This window comes from Rutilus rutilus, assembly GCF_951802725.1.
Source record: "Rutilus rutilus genome assembly, chromosome: 1".
Lineage (NCBI taxonomy): Eukaryota > Metazoa > Chordata > Actinopteri > Cypriniformes > Leuciscidae > Rutilus > Rutilus rutilus.
The window spans coordinates 38,212,374-38,232,651 of record NC_140209.1 but is presented as its reverse complement, the minus strand read 5'-3'; the positions used below and the strand labels follow the sequence as shown (position 1 = coordinate 38,232,651).

The following is a 20,278-nucleotide window of genomic DNA, read 5'->3' as shown; positions in this document are numbered from 1 at the left end:
TTTGACTAAAGAAACCTGTTAATGTAGATGTTACCATTTTCTTAAGTGCAGCATATAGTTCATATAGTTGTAAGACACAGAACAACAATTGTTAGCTTGTTTTAATCATGACAACACTTTAACAAATTATTTTCATGATTTATCACAACTTTCTTTTGTCAAATAAAATTAGATTAGTATTTTTTTACAGTGCACAACTTTTAAAGACATTTTATTGTGTGTAAAGCTATTTTAGGCCTGGTAAAGGATGTTGAATGGTTAGGCTTACCTGTACAGATCTGAGGCCGCAAACACAGCTGTGTCATGGGCACTTCCAGGAGTGCCAACACATATGTCTCGTATCATGCACCTGTCATCAACAAGTGCCTGAAGAACAATAGATGGCTACTCTTTGCAATTAATGTAATCGCGGTAGACAATTGTTTTACTAACCCTGAAAGTTTTGCCCACTACTCTTTATGCTTTCGTGTCGGAGCCGGTGGTCGGTGGCAACCTGGGATGGGCGCAACATCAGGACCAATGAATCCACACAGCATCTCAAACGTCGGCCGTGTCATTCTAAAATGTTGCAGCCAGAGACTTTCTGTAAAGTGTCTCTCCACCACTTCCAGTCTCTTCCAGACCCTTGGGCTTCATCGCATAAGGGTAGTTACTTCGAGCCCTATCAAATAAGCAACTGCTTCATTCTACCATTGTCTTCTGATATTTCGGACACTTGCAATTATTTTGGAAATTTAAATGATGGTAAGCTGGCAATTTTTAGTTTTTTAGTTTTTTTGGGGTTTGTTTGTTTGGTGTTGGGGGGTGTGCTGACTTGTGGAACCCCAAAAGGTAGAATTTGCGATATTTAAAAAATAAAGATGTATGGAAACGGCTCAAGGGCAGATTTTTTTTTGCGATACACCACAACATATGCGACAAATCGCTTTCGTCATTCGTGACGTCATCACGCACACCATCTTATCGGTAAAAGGCCAATTGAATGAAAACAGGCTGGAGACGCCAAATTTCAAAATGTTTTTTTTTCCCCCGCATATTGACTTTGTCGATAACAAACCAGCGCAAAAAGTGGATGGAAACTTGGCTATAGTTGCAGTGTATAGCATGTAGTGTGGCATCGTATGCACTGTAACTGACACCATTGTGTTTAGATCTATGCTTTTCACATATAAGTCTGTAAACTGTTTATTTCTTTGAGATGGCATGCTGTGTTAAAGAAGTCTGTTTCTTCCAGTCGCTTCATGTTTGTGTTTATGTCCTTTTGTACTCACTTGTGTTTGTTAATATGATAAGATAAGGGATCACATTGAAGGGCTCGTTTCATGCTGAGATCATATGAGCACTCAATAAAGCATCTGCCTGAAAGAAAGCATAGTAAGATCAGTTACATGCTTGCTGTGAAATTAAACGCCCCACATACTGGGGAAATGTATATAATAGGCTAAAGTATTGTACTTAGCACAGTTTTATAATGAAAAGGATGAAAAACACAATCCAGATGCAAATGCTCTATATTGTACTTACTGAGACTGAATCATGCAGCAGTTAATAGATTCACTGATGTCCAGGCTGCTTGAATACTGGAGGATATGAGATCCTAGGGGAGGTGTGATGCTAACTGATAAGTAATGGCTGAAGGGCTCCAGACTGAAGTTATAGATTATACTTGTGATATGAGGACAATGAAGATAATATGAATCTCTCTCCTGTTGAAATGAATTAAAATGTGTTTTATGCAAGGCTGCGCACCAGTTCACCGCTGGCCTTACATCATTGCCGTTTTTTTGCTGCTTGGTATTAGAATGACCTTTTATGCACAAATCATTTTAATATTTTTTTTTTCTTTCTACTCTAATGTAGTGCCTCAAAGAACAGCCAGAAATTTGTCAGACAGGTCCAAGACAATGTTTTACAAGACAAAGTCAATGCCTAGGTCTGAACCTTCAAGTCACTTCCCAAGATACAAGGTTTCAGTAAAGTCATGAATCTGACTTCACTAGCTCTCCAAGTCTTACCAATGAATTATAAATCACATTTATTGTAATTTTATTAGGTCTTATAAAAAATACATACAACTGAGGCTATTAATGCAATATAGATAAAGAGATAAATTTTGCATATGAAGCTATAAATCTAAAGCAGTCTCAACTTTATACCTTCTGGTTTGTAGCTTGAACTACATTACATTTACATTTACATTTATTCATTTAGCAGACGCTTTTATCCAAAGCGACTTACAAATGAGAACTACATAATATGATAAAAATGTATTTGCTAGTATAATGAAGAACTGGAAAACACAAAAATGGAAATCATCATCATTTATTAATATTGTTCCGAACTGAAATGATTTTGTTCCAAGAAACAAAGGCATTAAATATGTTGAAGATCCATAGCTGTGATTAATGTGCTATATTCCAAATCCGTTGAAAACACAGGTTTGTGTGATGAACAGATTTTCCTAAAGTTTCATAATTTTTCAGTGATACTCTTCCCTTCCAGTGAATTGTTAACTCTAGAACTGCTGTATTGACTCAGTAAGTCAGTAATTAGATCAGCCTGAATAAATTGTTCAGTCTGATTTGTAATCAAGATGAATGTGTTCATTGAATTTTTTTTTAATAATAATCTCACAAGACAATCATTCAGATTTATATTGTTTAAAGGTGCAATGTGTAATATTTCTGAGGATCTATTGACAGAAATGCAATATAAGATCCATAACTATGTTTTCAGTGGTGTATAAAGACCTTACTTAATGAACCGTTATGTTTTTATTACCTTAGAATGAGTCATTTTATATCTACATAACCGTGGGCACCCCCCTTCTATGAAGGTCGACATATTGTGACGTCATGTTTCTACCGTAGCAGACAGCGAACAGACAGCGCTACAGAGCGCGTTTCGTCACTAACTTGAATGAGAAGCAGCAGAAAAAGACGCAGCAGAATACTCAGGTTGTCCCTGACTCTGCAAACGTGGAGAAAAACATGCTGTCTGAACGACGCCTCGGACATCGTAACGTTAGCTATTTCCCCTTACCTAGCTGCTTTGATGCTCTTATCCATAGCTCTTATCTTATACTAACTAGCATGGAAACAAGCTATGGTAAAGTCAGTGAATAAAAGACTAACACAATGATGAACAAGTAAAAATAACAATCGCAATAACATGTGGTTTTACTGAATAATTAAGTAAATATAATTTAATATAAAATATAATATAAAGAAACCTCATTGCTTGACTTGCTACTCTCTGCTGACTCAGACGACGACATCTTCCGATCCTACGTCGGCCACCGTAGCTTCTCCTTCGAGTTTGCAATTTGAGGGATAGGCCGTGAGTGACTGGCTGTTTGCAATTCGCAAACCTCACCACTAGATGCCGCTAAAATTACACACTGCACCTTTAAGGTGAGAACATTAATTTTGGGGTCAAGTATTATTCTAAGAAAGCCCTTATTTGTCACTAGACTGTGATGTATGGTATCAATATCCAATTTGTATCTCCCAATGACTCATTTACATGTACAGAGCCCATGTGCCTTACAAAAGCGTCTTCATTAATTATATCTGAGAAAGCAGATTTGGTTAAATATATATATATATATATATATTTTTTTTTATTGGATTTGTTCTCTCTCTCTCTCTCTCTCTCTCTCTCTCTCTCTCTCTCTCTCTCTCTCTCTCTCTCTCTCTCTCTCTCTCTCTCTCTCTCTCTCTCTCTCTCTCTCTCTTTAAATACACTACTTGCAAATATTATTGGCTAATTAGTGAAACATTTCAAGAGAATGATGTGATGCATCAAATTGTGTGTGATGTATTCAGTTTGTGATTAAAGAAAAAACTTTTATCCAACCCTCACTCCATCTGTCGCTCTCTAAATATTTGGTTATCTGTGACTGCCACTTATGTGGCAAAGACTCTGACTGGTCATTTGGAACCTGCATGTGTGTGAAGATGAATTCAGTGAGTGAGTGAGTTAATACACTGTAAAATGTGGTACTATTGTTACCTTAAGGAGGTGTTTGTATCTAATTTGACCCTTAAATTACATTTTGCTGATGTAACCTAAACCCTGAAACCTAAATGTATTTAAACCTAAATGTATAAAATGTTAATCAAAATCAGTTCATTAAAAAAAAAAATATATATATATATATTTTTTTTTTTTAAGCATTTAACTCGTCGTTTGCAATCTCTTGTTAGTCGAGTATGATGTCTGCTTACATTTATCATACACCCGGCGCATTATGGCGCCAGGCATGACCCAAGTTTTTTTTGTGCTAGTTTTAGCCCAACGCAGTTATCATTTTCACGTCCTGCGCCACGTTGTTTAAATAGCAAAATAGAATATAGAATAATAGAATACAAATATAATAATTGTTCGCCCATGGGAGTGCTGGTCTGAACATGAGGTGTGTTCGGGTGCATTGTTGTCGCGTTGCTATTTTGAGGCAACTGAAATAGACTGCGCCAAATAAACATTGACCAACTGAAACCTGATCTAAAGTCAATGGCACAGTATTTTTTTGTTAATTAAAGGGTGCAATAGCTTATTACACACACAGGGACGTGCAGCAGCACACAAAATTGGCAAATATTAAAAATAAAAGGAATATAATGTAAAAGATTAATATTGTGTACATAAAGATATAGTGGAATTCGGCTTGTCCCGTAGATTAGCCTTGCACACGAGCAGATCCGTTTCCTCGCTAGAGAAGCGTTAGGTCTTTCCGCTTGCAAATTCCGCCTTGTAAATAGCAATCCGCCATGGCGCGAGCGTAACTGGCTTTTAAAGGGAATGGGAGATGAGACTCTGATTGGTTTATTGCACATTACGCCCAAAACACACCCATTACTCATCAAGAGAATAGGGACAGCCCTTTTAGACCATGCGCCGGGCGCGCCGACCATTTTACCCGTTGTTAAACTAGCAAAAGTGGATTCGGACACGCCCTAAGTGCTTTAGACCATGCGCTTAGATCGTTAAAATAGGGCCCTAGGAATCATTTTTAGGTATACTTTTTTTTTCAATCTAAGAATGAGAAGTTGAGTGATAATGAATAAATAAACCTCCCTTGCACACCTAGTTGGTCGTGAGCTGGTTTCTGTTGGGCACAGAAAGTACAATTGGACAACATTCTCCACACTGTCTTGCAAATCTTAAATAATTAACGTTTCAGTTATGCCCAAAAAAATGTATTTAAAAAAAAAAATGTTGGCATATTTGTGTAGCTTGCAAAGAGAGAAAAGGACCAGATATGTATGTAAAATACAGAAAAAGAGGTGACATACTGTAGAATATAAGTGTGAGAGAAAGGAAGTGTAGGACACCAGTGAGCTCTTTTGGCTTTTCTTCCTACACAAAACAACCCTCCTACACGCTCACACACAGGACACCATTTTACATTTTAACAAGCATATGAAGAGAAACATTAGAGCGACTCTTTTGTTTCTTTTCAGCCTTGTTCAAGGAAGCAGGCAGTGACCAAAATATGGAGGCAAATAAAGAGAGAGAGAGAGAGAGAGAGAGAGAGAGAGTAAGCAAGTAAGTAAGAGAGTGAGAGAGAGAGCTGGCACAGGCTGAGCCAGGCACTGACTGTGTGGACACGGAGGAGTGCGGAGAGAACAGAAACGACAGAGCAGAAGGAGGAGTGAATAGACGGAGTGACCCAGGAGGAGGAGAGGAATGCTGAGCGAACAGACCGACAGAGCGCGAAAGGGAAGGCGAGAGTGCCGTGGCAGCAACAGCAGAGCAATTAAACAGTGCAAAGGAAAGCAAAGTCTCCCATGCTGAGCAGCTTCTGTTGCTCACCCGCGCTCTCTCTCTTTCGAGCGACCAAAGAGGCAGAAGTGAATCCGTCCAGACAACGATAAAGGACAAGAGGAGGCACGCGAGAGGCAGGGGGAGGAGCAAGCATGCTTTGATATATACTATATACTGTATATATATAATATATACTTGACTTTGATTGACAGAGTAAAGAGGAGGGACATGGATACAAATTGAAGAATTAAATTTTCCGGGAATGGATATTTTTAGCGAAGGAAAATCAAAGGAGAAGAAGATCAAGGATGCCGTGTCTGTCTAAAATAAGGATGGAAAAAGGGAAGGAGAGAGAGAGAGTGAGATGCTGAATTCGGACCATGTCAGAACAGATTCCACATCATTCAGCCCTCCTACAGGCAAGAGTCAGTGTGTGTGCGTATGTGTGTGTGAACTAGCACGAAGTACGACCTCTGTAACACCAGGCTTTTGGCCATGTGCCCCCATTGTTGAGGACAGAGACAGAGAAATGGGAAGGCGAAAAGTCAGTACAGTATCACTGTAAAAGCCAGAGAAAAAGAGGTAAAAAGACAAGATGGGGTTGTGGGGTCAGTTCTAGCTAGTGTTCAGGAAACCCTCTCTCCAGAGATTGTGGAAAAAGGTCCATTTTACCAACAGGACAGCCTGCCTGGAGACTCGCTCAGATCCTTCTTTCTTGTGACTCAACTGGCGTTGCCTTCCACAATTCATCTCTTTTTCATAATTCTCTCTTACAATCTGTCTTTTAACTATTTATTTTTTTCTCTCATTAAGATCTGATTCACTTGCCTGAACTTCAGGAGATTTGCTGATTGCAGGTTGTCTGCTAACCCAGACTAAGTCTGGGCACCCTGACCAGATGGACTGAGGAGGGGAGCGAAATAGATCTAGAAAGAGAAAGGAACAAGGAAAATAGCCTGGGGATGTTGCCTGAGGGTTTATAGAGAGCTGTCAGTGGGTATGAAGACACATGGTGAATTTTGTGTACCTTAGGGAGCAGTGTATTTGTGCGTGAATGTGTTTATTCAATCCAGTAATGAAGTCTGCATACATTTGACAGGATATTAAAGTGGAAATCAAAGCAAAGTTGGAATTGTACACTTCAGTTGAAACTTGAGTAGTTTTGCAGGTGCTACAATAGTGTGTGACTTGATTGCTGGACTCTAAAAGTGAGATTAGTATTCAGGAAATCAGTGTTGTGGCTCTCTCTGTGCTCCTGGAGCCCCATGAGGGCCCCGGCCACGGAGGCCTGGCTGGGAGATGAAGGCGCCCCCCCTGCTGCTCTAGCAGCCCTGTGGGCCCTCATGGCTCTGGAAGGCCCCTGTCTGCGCCCTGCCTCGCCCATGCCGGGCCAAGGCAGGGCCCGTCGTCGCCGCCACACCCGAGACGGAGCACCACGAGACAATCTGTCCCACCTCACCGTGGCCCTCGTAGCGCGGACTCGCCTCCACGGATTGCGGCACATCTGTGCTCCGTCAAACTCACTCAGCCGCCGGGCCTTTTGGATGCTGGCATTCTGTACATGTCTGGGTCTTCTAGTTTCCTGGTCCTCGAATCGGCTTCTTCACTGGCTGGCCTTTCCCACTCACACAAGAATCCACACAGAGTGGGCGAGAGAACTCGCTTTTCCCACGGTCACCATCTGCAACAATAACCCTATTCGTTTGAACCACATCACTAAGAGCGATCTGTACTTTGCGGGTCACTGGCTTGGACTGTTGCTTGCCAACCGCACGGCCAGACCCTTGGTGCTGGACCTGCTTCAAGATGACAGGCGGGCATGGTTTAGCAAGCTGTCAGATTTCCGTCTTTTCCTGCCTCCACGCCGCTTCGAGGGCACCAGCATGGAGTTCATGGACCGACTGGGCCACCAGCTGGAGGATATGCTATTGGCCTGCAAGTACCGCGGAGAGCCCTGTGGAGCCCACAACTTCTCCACTGTGAGTCTGAACAAATGACCTCCACCTCTCTCTCTCTCTCTCTCTCCTTCTGTCTCTTTCTCTGTCACCTTTTCTCTCTAGTGTTTGTCAAATTCGCTGTGACTTATTCTTTCATGCAGCACATGCACAGACTCTGCTCTGACCTCTCGTTAGCTCTTGTCCTGCGTTGCCCTCTCCGTCATGCTTCAAATATTTCACAGCGCATTTTGTACACCCGCATCAGAACTTTCTGACCCCAATTCATAAAGACAGTTGTTGCTTTTTCTCAGGAAGTCAAAAGTTGAACACCAGCTTTTTACAAACACATCAGGTGATGTGATCTTCCAAGGCTGATTTTCATAATGCGATTCTGATTGAGCATAATGTGCTATTTGCATTTGCATTGCTCATAAAGACCTCCAACTCCAGGACGTTCAACCTATTTCCACAGAGATCTGGTAGTGTAGCAACTGTCTAGCCTATTAGCAAACACTGATTTTTTTCATTCCAATAAATAATTAACCAGGCGTGACATAAGATTATGTCGATTTTTCTACCCACACCTAAGAGAAAATGCCAATCAGTATCAACAGTTTGTGGATGAATTCTCTCTTTTTGCTCACCTTCTTGCAACTGTACAGCGCACAACGCTTGTTTTTACATGAATATTTATTTGTGCTTTTCAGTAAAATCTCTTTATATTCATAGAAATGAGTGTTGCTCTACATTGCAATACTGTCACAGTCTCAGACTCCTATTGATAGTGCATGTCATCCTTCTCCTCGTGCTCATCCTGTTTCTCCACAGTCACTACTGCTGCAGCTGTATTGCATACACTCATTCCTTTCTGTGCAAATACATTATTCTGAGAAATTAAACTATTATATATTACTATTATGAGCACTATTATAGACCTTTAAAAAGCCTTTAAAATCAATTAAGAAAAGTATGAAGATAAATGATCAAAGACGCTTTATATTTGCAGTATTTTATTATTTATTTTTAGTATTGATAATATTATTACTGTTTATTTTATTTGTATTATTTAAAAAATAAAATGGCAGGGTTTCGTTGTGACAATTAACCCCATTTAGTATAGGGTCAATAATAAAATAAATGTTTAATCACTTTATTAACTTTATTTAGGTTTAAAAATAAAAATAAAAATACTGTATCTGTAGCACAACATTATGAATTTGGCTCAGAAGTTTAATTTAATAAAATATTCAATTACAAGGTCACTTCTAATCACTGTCCCACAGCTTCAAACACCATTATTAGATTTTAAACTGAGTCTTGAAAATTTGACAGAATTCTATTTACTATAAATTACAGAATATTTAGCACGCTATTCATTTTAATAGGCCACTGTTAAATGTTTTGTAAGGAGTTGTGGGATGTTTCAGTCAGTCTCAGAGTGACAGCAGTAGGATGCACATTGTAAATGAAGTAATGTTGTGGGACTGTGAGAAGGATTTTTTGGGTTCTGTCCTTCCTCCCTCTCCATCTTTCAGTCTCATTGTGTTGTTTACCACTCTGTTGTTTCTCTAATTCTCTTGATGTGGGGAGAGGAGGAGCGCGGGCAGATGTTCTCTCTCAGGCTACGTTTCAGCAGAGCTTCTTGTTGCATTTGTGTATCTGTGCGAGACTACTTTGCAACTCTCTCACAATAATTCTTAATTAGGGCTGGATGCCACTGAGGTGTTTTTCACTGTGTTTAGGAACGGCACTGCAGTTTGTGGAGAATTTGAACAACCCATTTCACAATAACAAGAACATATGTGCCTTGTATGCATCTTATTTAAGCCACGCATTATGTCTTCTAATGGCAAGTATATCAATAGTTTGAGACATGATGATTTATGTGTCCGTGTAAATGAGTGTTTATTTATTGTACTTCTTACCCAACAGCGTCCGTGTTTACTTAGCTCATATAGTAGTCACTGGAGGTTAAATAAAGCCATTTTAAGAGTTTAGAAAACTAGAGTTTGGAAATCCCGTGTGTGATGGCTAATTTTCTTCTACCTCATCAGCTCAGTTTTTCTCTCCATTACATTAGCTTAACATTATCTACTCATTACAAAGTGTATTAGTGACCCAGCAAGACAATCGGAGAAGCCCCAGCAGGGAAAACTCTAATATCCAGCTTTGGGATGTTTCATATGGCTGCAGTTTATCTGTTGGATGTTACAGAAATAAGCTAATTCTGGCTCACTCATAAGATGTTTGAAATAATTATATGAACGCGAACAGCAGAGTTTATTATCTCAACTTATTTGTAACACATTTTACTATTAGTAGTACTTCTACTACTGACTATGCAGTACTACTATAATTAACTTAATGAAGTTCTACTACTAAATGTTTTACATTGTGGGACCACAGATGGCTTAGAAATACAGTATGATTAGTACATTTGCAAACCTTTGAGCCTGGCTATCTATATATTCATAATTGTAGTTATGAAGACATAGATTTCCATCACTGCATCGCCATGGTAACACTGTTAGTCAGCCATGTCCATCACTTGATGGAAATGGATGAGTTTCATTAGCTCCAACACTGCGTTGATTAGTTTGGTCTGGCACTTTAATGATCCTTGAGGTTGAAGCTTTCCGTCAGGGGGTCTCCCGTCTGGAACGAGAGCGAGAAGCCGTGCCTCCCTTCTGTGGTCTTTCTAGTTTCCTCGAGAAAATCGGTAGATTTCTCAGTTATGTAGCCAATATATTTTGTTGTGTGACAGGTGTTTAGCTGAAACATTCGATAAATGCAGTATACTGTGTGAGATTTTGTGGTTTGGGGGATTTGCTTTGAAATTGGCGACCGAGGCTGTGGGATGCGGTCAACCAGTCACCAAGCCCAACACGAGGACATTTCTAAACAAGCAAAAAATATGGCATGTTCAAATTGACAGTCAAAATGTAATGTATGTTGTGTATATTATTCAAATTGTATTATCAGAATTAAGCCAGACCGACTCGCCATTAATGAAGTTCATAATGATCTGTCATTTGTGGATCACTTGTGTCAGAACCTATTGATATCTGGCTGTCCATGAAATGATTCATTTGAAAGCATTGCTAAAACATTTAACCTTTCAATGTTTCTGTCATTTGGAGCACTTTAACCTTGTAACATGCACATGAATATTATGATATGAATGCAAATGTGCTCATGTTTGTTCAGCTTCAAGCGTACTTTTTTTTTTTTTTTAAGCATTAGAGGAAATTTACATAAATCAATATACAGACGGGTAACAGTACTGGAACAGCCTCATATTTAAAAAGGTTTCTGATTAATTAACAGTTCTAAAATGCAGCGTAATTAATGGCTAAAGTGACACAAGACAATTTCCATGTCTTAGTTTTTCATATGTTTACTCATTACCATGACCAGTTTTACAATTACTTACTTACTGCTCTTTATGCCACTGGCACGTAGGGCAGCAACAAAAGTCATTTTTACACTAATGACAATTAATTGGTCAATGTTCCAAACCACAAGAAAAGAGACTTGTTATTTTATTTAATAACCCCTGAAATAACTTTTTTTGTATCACAGTAAATCTGCTCACATTCTGCTTCTGTCCAGCAAGAGATCATGATTCATAACACATTCAATCTGAATGGCTCTCATCTGATTTGAGACTCTCTTTCTTTAATCTCCTTTTCTTTTCTTCTCACCTGCTATACCATCCTCGAATCTCTCAATGCCATCTACTCTCCCACTCTCTTATCCCTCTCTCCCTCAGTTAGCCTACTTTTGATCTCTTTCTCCTATTCCCACTTTGCGCATACGTACAGCTCTTCTCAGTCCTTCATTGCTTCCCAGTCTATCTCCAGGTCTCTCCTTGGGTTTTTTTTTTTTGCTCTGGGTTCACAGGTGAGCCTTTTCTTGAGAAGCAGAATTAAAATTAAATGAATTATTATTTAATTAATAATAAGTTGCTTTCAAATATAGGGTTTATTACATCCCAGAGTTATTTTAAGTTATTATAAGTTTCATTTTTATATAATTTGTTTAACGTATTTAAAAACACACACATTTTTTTTCTACTTGCGTAGGATTGATAGTTCAGCTGTGTCATTTGGGATTATAAAAGAATATAAACACTATTTAGAATGATGACCACAACTAAAAAGTTGAACACTCTAATTAAAGTGGTACCAACCAGCAGGGGTATGTGCCATCACAATTTAACACTACCAATCATTTATCTTATCTCATCAAATCATTATAAAGTGACACCTACTATTTTGAAATACAATATGAAAATTGGCATCAACCATTTAGAAGTGTGCTTGACCTTGACACTGGCTCTTCACAATGCAGAGTAATGTAGGTCTTTAGATTCTATATTAAACTAATGCCTATAATGTGGCTTCATCAAGTATACTTTAACAAAACTTTCAGGCTTCTGCTGAAGGAATGCTTGTTTGTTCACACTGTTATTTTTATTTCTTAATAAGTAATTCCATTTTGTTTTGTGTGTGTGTGTGAAATATTAAAGCCATAGATGAGAGCTGCTAACCACATATTATATTATTTAAATTATATATAAATTATATTTATATTTATTTAGATTAATATCAGACTCTGATTACTTGTTTTTGTTTTTGCTACCGTCTAACTCACAAACAAATAACAAAAACACCCATGGACCTTCCTCAACTGGCGTAAGTTTTGGTTTATCTTGCGATGGCCAATGTTACACTTAGCGGTGTGCATGCATGGTCATGCAAAAAGAAAGGTTTATAGTAACGGATGCGATTTTTAATGCGGTAATCATAGCTGAGCATTACAACTTTCAAATATGAAATATGAACTTCTAAACCTTACAACAGTGACCCATGATAGATTTATTTTGTCCATTTCCTTGAAGTTTGCGTGATCAACAACATACTGTACTGGTATTACATATGACTTTCACTGGCACATGCCACTCAAATACAGATGTACTACAAACTGACATTTAAATTATTTTCCATAAAATTATGTATTCAAGTTCTGTTAAATCAAAGAAAATGTACAGTGCATTTTGGAAGACTTAGTTGTTAAAAAAATTATATCAATCTCAGTGTTGGGGAAATTAGTCAAATTAGCTGAGAAAAACTGTAATACTACAGGTTTCTGAATGATAATTCTCTAAGCCTCAATTCCAAAACGAAGAGAAATCAATACTTTTTCAAATTCTTACAAATATTCACTTTTATTCTATAAGGAAAACACTATATTACCTGACAGTACAAACCCAGTAATGCCAAAGTGATTGTCAACCATTGTTTTCTCTCTCGCTCTGTTTTCATTACAGTAAGAAGCAATATATTGCAATGGGAATACTAATTGAATTAGCCATGAATACCATAAATCATTTATTTCAATCACTATATTTATCTATATAAAAACTGAAAGGGGTCTTTTAAAATAAAGGTTATGTAGTAATACTGCACATTTACACAAAGAAACAAAAATGACATCACCTGCAAGTAAAATGTTTCAACTACAACTATTAATTATACGTATTCAGTGATATAGTATGAATTACTCTGCCTGCTATAAAACTTGCCAGTCTTATCCCAAGGCTAGATTGGTTTTTAATGTTCCTCTGGTGAGTGGTTTCTCACCAGAGTATTGAAACTCATATCCAATATTTTCAGACAAGTTTCATCCTTCTGCTTCCAGCAGTTTTGGATGATGCATCTTTTGATATCATGTGGCTATATCAAGCTATGGTCTGGAGTCCGATGGGTTGAGATAGGCTGTTCAAGGAGTTCACTGGCAGATGAATTAAAATCGTTGCGCTATCGCCTGACCTCTCAATACTCCCAGACCCTACAGAGATTTTAACTTTGAGATGTTCTTGACACTTTGACAAAATAACGTTAGTGAAGTGTTTTTTTTTGTGTGTTTTTTTTTTTGGCATGGTACTGCTATCATTCTCACAGTCTCCCAAAAGGGTTTGCACAGTGTTTTCTTTCATTAATGGGTTATGCCTCCATTTGTGCACACACATTTTCTGCCAGGTGAGGCAATATGTTTGTGTGTGTGTGTGTGTGTGTGTGTGTGTGTGTGTGTGTGTGTGTGTGTGTGTGTGTGTGTGTGTGTGTGTGTGTGTGTGTGTGTGTGTGTGTGTGTGTGTGTGTGCGTGTGTGTGTGTGCGTGTGTGCGTACTTCCTTTGGCTCTCCTGGCTCTTATTGAGACAGCTGTGTGTGAATGCTGGTCGATAAGAGTTGAATACGAATGGCTTCACTTATAGTCTTGCCACGAAAATAAACCATGTTCCATATCAGTAAGCAAAGGCACCTGCATGTTCCTAGTATGTTCGATTCATATAAATGGCTCATCACTCAGTGTGACATGATCTACAACTTTCTTTTAAAGGAGTCATAATGTAGAAATTTCACTTTTCCACGAGAATCAATGTATGTTATGATTGCATAATGATTGTACACTGGCCGGGAAGCCGATATTTAAAAGTGAAGCGTTTGTTTACCTCAGGGTTTGTAAAATAGGCCACGCGCACGAAAAAACGAGATTTTGATTTCTTCCCCCTCTTGACGTCAAGACGGGGGAGGATATACCAAATATGGACACCGCAAACCTATGCCGCGGGAAGCCCGCCCCTCTCCCCCTCTCCCCCTCAGATTCAGTTTAGTCGACTCGAGAAAGATGGAGAAACCGAGTGCACACCTGAGATGCTCTGTGGGTGACTGCCACAAACAACATGCAAATGTGTTTTATCTACCAAAAACGGACGAAACTATCAGGGAACAGTGGAGGAAATTCATTTTTAATGACGCTGTCCCAACAACTCTTTCAAGTGGCGTATCGTTAGGTGTGTGCGCTAAACATTTTACACCGGAATCATTTACAAATTTGGGGCAATATCAGGCGAACTTGGCCTCGAAGCTCCGTTTGGGAAAAGGTGCCATCCCAACCATCAGGGACTTGCCAGAAATTGAAAAGGTAAGACTGTGTTTTTATTGCTCTACTGTGGTTAACAAATAGCAGCTAACTGCTAATGCAGCTATTGTATGTAACGTTACCTTCGAGGTAAACACGGGGAATGGACTCTACGAATGCTAGCCACATCTTTCCACTTTGTTTTACACTAGCAGCTACAGTAGTGACGGTACAGGAGTCCATGCTCAGTGGCTAAAACTGTTTAAATGCAAGTATGAAAACAATATACCACTAAACATTATTAGCCAAACTCATGCAAAACATGCAGTTTGAAAATAGCTTTCAGTTAGTGGGGCTTCTGTAAGAATGTATCTGGAAATGGTGTATTTTTTCTACGACCAATCAACGCGCCCCTCATTTGCATTATTATAATGACCGTCCACGACAGCCAAAACATCGCATCAGATCTCGCGAGACAATAATGCCTTTAGAAATAAGGGTCTGAGGGGCTCTGTGTTGATTTTTTTTTCCACTTTTCTTTTTTAGAAGTGCCTGAAAGACTATAATAGAGCATTGGGTATCCAAGGTAACACAACATTATGACTCCTTTAATTGTGTCATGTGTATGTCCATTGATCCACATACAGTTTGTGTCTCTTTGTATTGGTTGGGAAACATTCGGAATTGGATCCTTTTCAATTCATTAGATGGAGTTTAAATTTGATTGACAACAGAAAGTGGATTTTCCTTATTTGTAATTCCAAGAAATTCAACATATAATGGAAATCTGGGACATTAACTGCTCTTTCACTTTAGTCCATGAATCTTTTTGTTTGTCTGTCTGTCTGTCTGTTTGTACTGTAAGTTTGTAGCTTAAGACTTTTTTTTTTTTTTACTTCAAATAAAATTCAATTGATATTCAAAGCTTCTTCACAAATTTAGTTGTAATTCTACTTCCTTATTTACACAGATTCGTTCAAATTCAATTAAAGGTACACTATGTACCTTTTTTTGTCAAAAATGAAAAAAAAAATTAAATAATGAGTAAATACATCAACAATCCTCCTTCCAAAACATGTTTTTGTCTTACCCTGATTCACTGTGGTAAGCCTATTATAAAGTGTTTATAATTTGTTATATAACCTGTTGGAATGGTTTTCATAGGCAATGCATGTCCTGTGCGTGTCTCGTCATATCTGTAAATAGAAAAAAAGTTACTACTTTGACGCGCGGCGTGTGGTGTTGGAGGTTAGTAGTCACGAGTGAGAAAGGTTGAGATGGATTACGCTAAATCGCGAACCTCCGGGGAATCACCTGTTTAAAAAAACGCAGAACAGAGGAGAGTCTGCTGGCAAAAAGAGAACAAGACAGAGCTAGTAATGAAACAAGAATCAACATTGGCTTGGCTTATCAGAGGTGGCAAGAACTGAAGGTTCATTGTAAAGTATTATCTATTGTGAATGGTCATATTCATCCACACAGTCACACAGAGCCAAAGCACAACCAAACGAAGATTTTCTGCAAAATGGATGCATTTTTGTATTTTAACTGCTAGAGGGCCAAAACTTACATAGGACACATTTAATATTCAGCAACTGAATTTAAATCTAAAAGGCATTCTCAGTTTTGAATGGTGCACAACTGTTCTTAGTCTACATGTGTGTGGATATTTATTAGGGCTGTCAGTTTAATCTTTTTTTATATATTTAGTGCAATTATTAATAGCAAGAATTAAAATAATAATAGTATTACATCATATCATTAATAATTAAAATGAATAACATCTTGAACCAATTTATTGTCTACTCTGTTTTTATCTGAGTGTTTTTACTGTATTTCTCAGCAAATACAGTATTTATTTGTTGTTTTGATTTAATGAATTGCTTCTTTGTGTAATTAATTTCTTATAACACTTAGGGCTGTTAATAGCTAAATTGTTAAATTATGTAAATGTGGATAACTGTGTTGCGACTGCAGTATTTGTGGAAGGTCTTGATGGTTTCAGCGGTGGCCTAGTGTCTGAGCTCATCTAACACTCAGTCACATTACTGCTTTTCCTCACATATAAAGTATACGCCCACATACCTATGAAGATTCACAGTGGCCCAGTGTTTACAACATCACTATCACACAAAACATCAGCGCATTAATGAAAGAAAGAGACACAGTTGCTTTGGATCTTTATGGAAATGCTTGTGCATTGCCATCTTGACGAACGTAAGCTGTGACAAGTCCAATAGCGCTGAGAAGCCTTTGAACACAACAAGTGAGATGTGAAGGAGAGAGAGGATAGATGACAGAGAAACTGTGCCATAGTGACAGTCTGACACGCATGAAAAGAACAATAAAGGAGCTTTGTGAGGTTACAGGTTGCAAAGATGAGCTGCTGGTGTTCTCACTGTGTACGTGGACATACTGTAGAATACAATTAGAAAGGATCTTACCAGTGGTAGGATATGTAGGGCTCTGTGTATGCATGTGTTTGCTTGTGTCTATGTCTGGTTGAGGATTTGGCACAGAATTCTGAATTAACTAAAGAGTTTCTGAATATACCGTATATAACAAGGTGTCAAGGTTTGACAATGCTTGGGTGAATTTGCAATAGTCTGTGTGCTGCTCTTCTTTTTAGCACTTTTCACAAATGTAGACACCAACAAAATTCCCAGTCACTGAAAGGATCTAGTGTTTCTACTAGTGTGAATTTAAACATGGTCTTTAATTTAACAAACCCAGATTTCTAATCGAAAAGTCAATTAGGCAAACAAAATTGGCAATCAATTCATTGTGATTAAGTCTTCTCAAGGGCATATATGTAATATTGTACAGTATGCTGACAGATTTATCACATGCTCATGCATGTGTGCCACCATGCCTGTTCTTGTTTGAGTTATTAATGTGGACTTGATATTGATTTCTTTTTTCTTTTTCATTGTGAGTCATTTATCTATAGTTACATTTGAGTGCAGCAGTGGCCTTCATCAATAATTAATATCACTCCAGTCGCAGTATACGAACTCCTGCTGGTTTTAAAAGAACTACCTCACCAAAATAAAACAGACCACCTCCTTAAATTCAAAACAAACCTGACCTGCGATAATATAAAATCCATTCTTTGCAAATATATATTTTTTGTTTCTTCTCTGTGGAGGTTCTCCCTCACTGTTCCAGCTGCAGGTTTATAGTACATTTTACACAAAGGTCCTATTTTCAATGGCATGCCGAGTAAAATCTCATGGCAGAGGGTTTATTACCATTAACAAATACCACTTGCGGAGCGCGATGGTTCTGTGTTATGGAAATTGCCAATGGTATTTTAAAAGCTCTGCGTAATAAACTGCCCTGCTCCTGTTCTCGTTTTTTTATTGACCTTCTGTGGTGTTTTGTACGTCAGGGTTGTAAAAAATCGGACCAAATGGAACATGGTATCACTGCAGAGATCGGTCAGGGGGGTCAGTGGTCTGCTGGATCTACAATCTTATTAACACACGGCTCAGATCTAATTTACGCTATTTAACAATCTATAACTACACTATCTCTAATCACAAAATAGGCCATTGCAGACATTATCAGGTCCTTGTGAGAGTGTGTTACTGTGGGTAAGGAGGGGTTTTATTCTCAATCATTTGGAGTCTGAGCAGTGTGCTTCAACCATATTAAGTGGACATTTCCAGACTGGCTTCACTAACACTTGGAGCATATGCTAGCAATAATCAGCTTGTTGATATTCATGAGGATTAATCCATATGAGAATGTTTAGCGCTTGAGATGGAAAAGCTCATAGATTGTTTGGGCCCATGAATACTATTAGCGTTGGCAGCATGTTTGCTCACCTTAACAACCCAGCAGAAGTCTTCATATGTTTCATTAGAAAGTCAGATTGAACAGTACAGTTGGAAGTTATAGGAGTCATTCCAGCCAAACTTTTACCGTTTAAACCAGTGTGTAAATTAAAAACATGTGCTTATTAAGGGGTGTGGATAGAATTGCAGTTCATCAAACTAATTGAAAAGCCTATTTTTAGACGTCATTTTCAATATAGAAAATATGAATCGCATAATCTACACACACACACACACACACACGCACGCACACACACACACACACAGATTAATCTTGTTTAAAGCTGTGTTTTGTTGTTTGATTTATTTTAATGACACAGACAGCACCAGGTATTTATAGGCTGCTGGCACTTTAAGACCGAAATGCATGGATCTAATAAAATTATACACATCCGATTTCTTTCTCAACTTTTTACGTTCACTTAAGACACAACCGTCTGTGTTTATGAGGATATTCGCAGAGATGGGAATTTTGACATAATTGTGTGTGTATGTGTATGTGTCCGTTCAAGCGCAAGGAGACGTGAAAGACAAATCAATTTGTGCGCGCTTCGGGTGTGTGCAACTGTGTGCACAAATAGCTGCACGCAACTGCCAAATTGAGAGTTCTCTTTCGGTTCTTTTTGTGCACGAAAGGTTTAAAATCACTTAAATTGGCAGGACAAAACTGACAAATTGCAGTTAATATGCGAATCACATGTGTTCCGAACTGTGGCTCCAGGTCCGTACGGGTCACGGATCAACTACGATTTGTTACACCCCTACTGAATCCTGTTCCACTTCCTGGATAACTGGAAATGAAGTGGACATAATCCAGCCCTCTTTACCCCGCTACTGTGAGGCGAGAGTCCCTCCACAGCCAAGCCTCTCTCACTGCCCCAGCACAGCCTGCTAAAGCCATCAGACTCTGGCCAGGGAACCAACCTCAATGGACTTACTCTTCCAAATGGAGCCACTCATCCATCTGCTCAGTCCTATTTCTGACTTGAATCTCAGTTAATCAGAGCTGCGCAATGTCCAAGTCTTTCTATCACCAAATCCGTTATGGTAGCTCTGGGGAAAGATTGAGGCTTTGGGGTCAATGCAGGAAGCAAAAGGTTACAAAAAGCAGAGTTATATTTAATGTCAGGAATCAAGACACAACATCCTTTTTTTCTCTCTCTTTCTCTCTCTCTCTGGAAAACCTGTTAGGGATGAAAACAAGATCTTGTTTGGTAGCATGACAAAGACTATTCATCTCAATGAAAGCTGATATTCTGAGATCACAAGCAGGTAATCTGGAGGAACTGAATGCTGAAATCGCTCAAGGCCATTCACCAAAACTAGCAAAAAGCTTCTCTTTTATTCATGTGTTTATTGGCTTTTCCCAAGAAGAAAGTCTCATGGAACTTCACAAATCGAACCACTGAATATTGTGGTTGTGATGATACAGATGGAGAGAGATTGTAATTCAGAAACTGAGGATGTTTAGTAATCCCAGACTTACAATCTGAAATGATGTCTTAGAGAATATTTTGAGCTTGTCAAGTAAAGCACGAGAAGGGATCTGGGTAGAGCAGTCATCTAGAGATACAGGTTATTGTATTTTTGGCATTACACACTGAGTGCTGTCAGAGCCAGATAACAGCATGCCCAAATGATATAGCCATATGTTATTAATGTCTGTGTATAACAGCTGACCTGCATTCAGAGCCTGTAACTGTGAGAATAACTTCCATTTTGAAGTCACAGCGCACATAGGTGGAATATACAAAAAAATGGTATCCTGTAATTGCCTTTTACCTTTTAGGTTTTTGTGTGTGTGTGTG

At 38.6% G+C, this 20,278-nt stretch overlaps 1 protein-coding gene across 4 annotated transcripts in view; it reads left to right on the top strand.

Moving 5' to 3' along the window:
• asic2 (acid-sensing (proton-gated) ion channel 2) overlaps window positions 1–20,278 on the top strand; it is a 437,935-nt gene that overhangs the window by 278,238 nt on the left and 139,419 nt on the right. The window contains exon 1 of one of the 4 annotated variants that reach the window (XM_084425637.1): window positions 5,563–7,748. The exons of the other annotated variants lie outside the window; for them this stretch is intronic. Within the exon in view, the coding sequence (XP_084281763.1) occupies window positions 7,035–7,748 (714 nt within the window). The 5' untranslated portion in view covers window positions 5,563–7,034. Of the gene's footprint in view, window positions 1–5,562; window positions 7,749–20,278 lie in introns of those variants that run through there. 4 annotated transcript variants of the gene reach the window in all.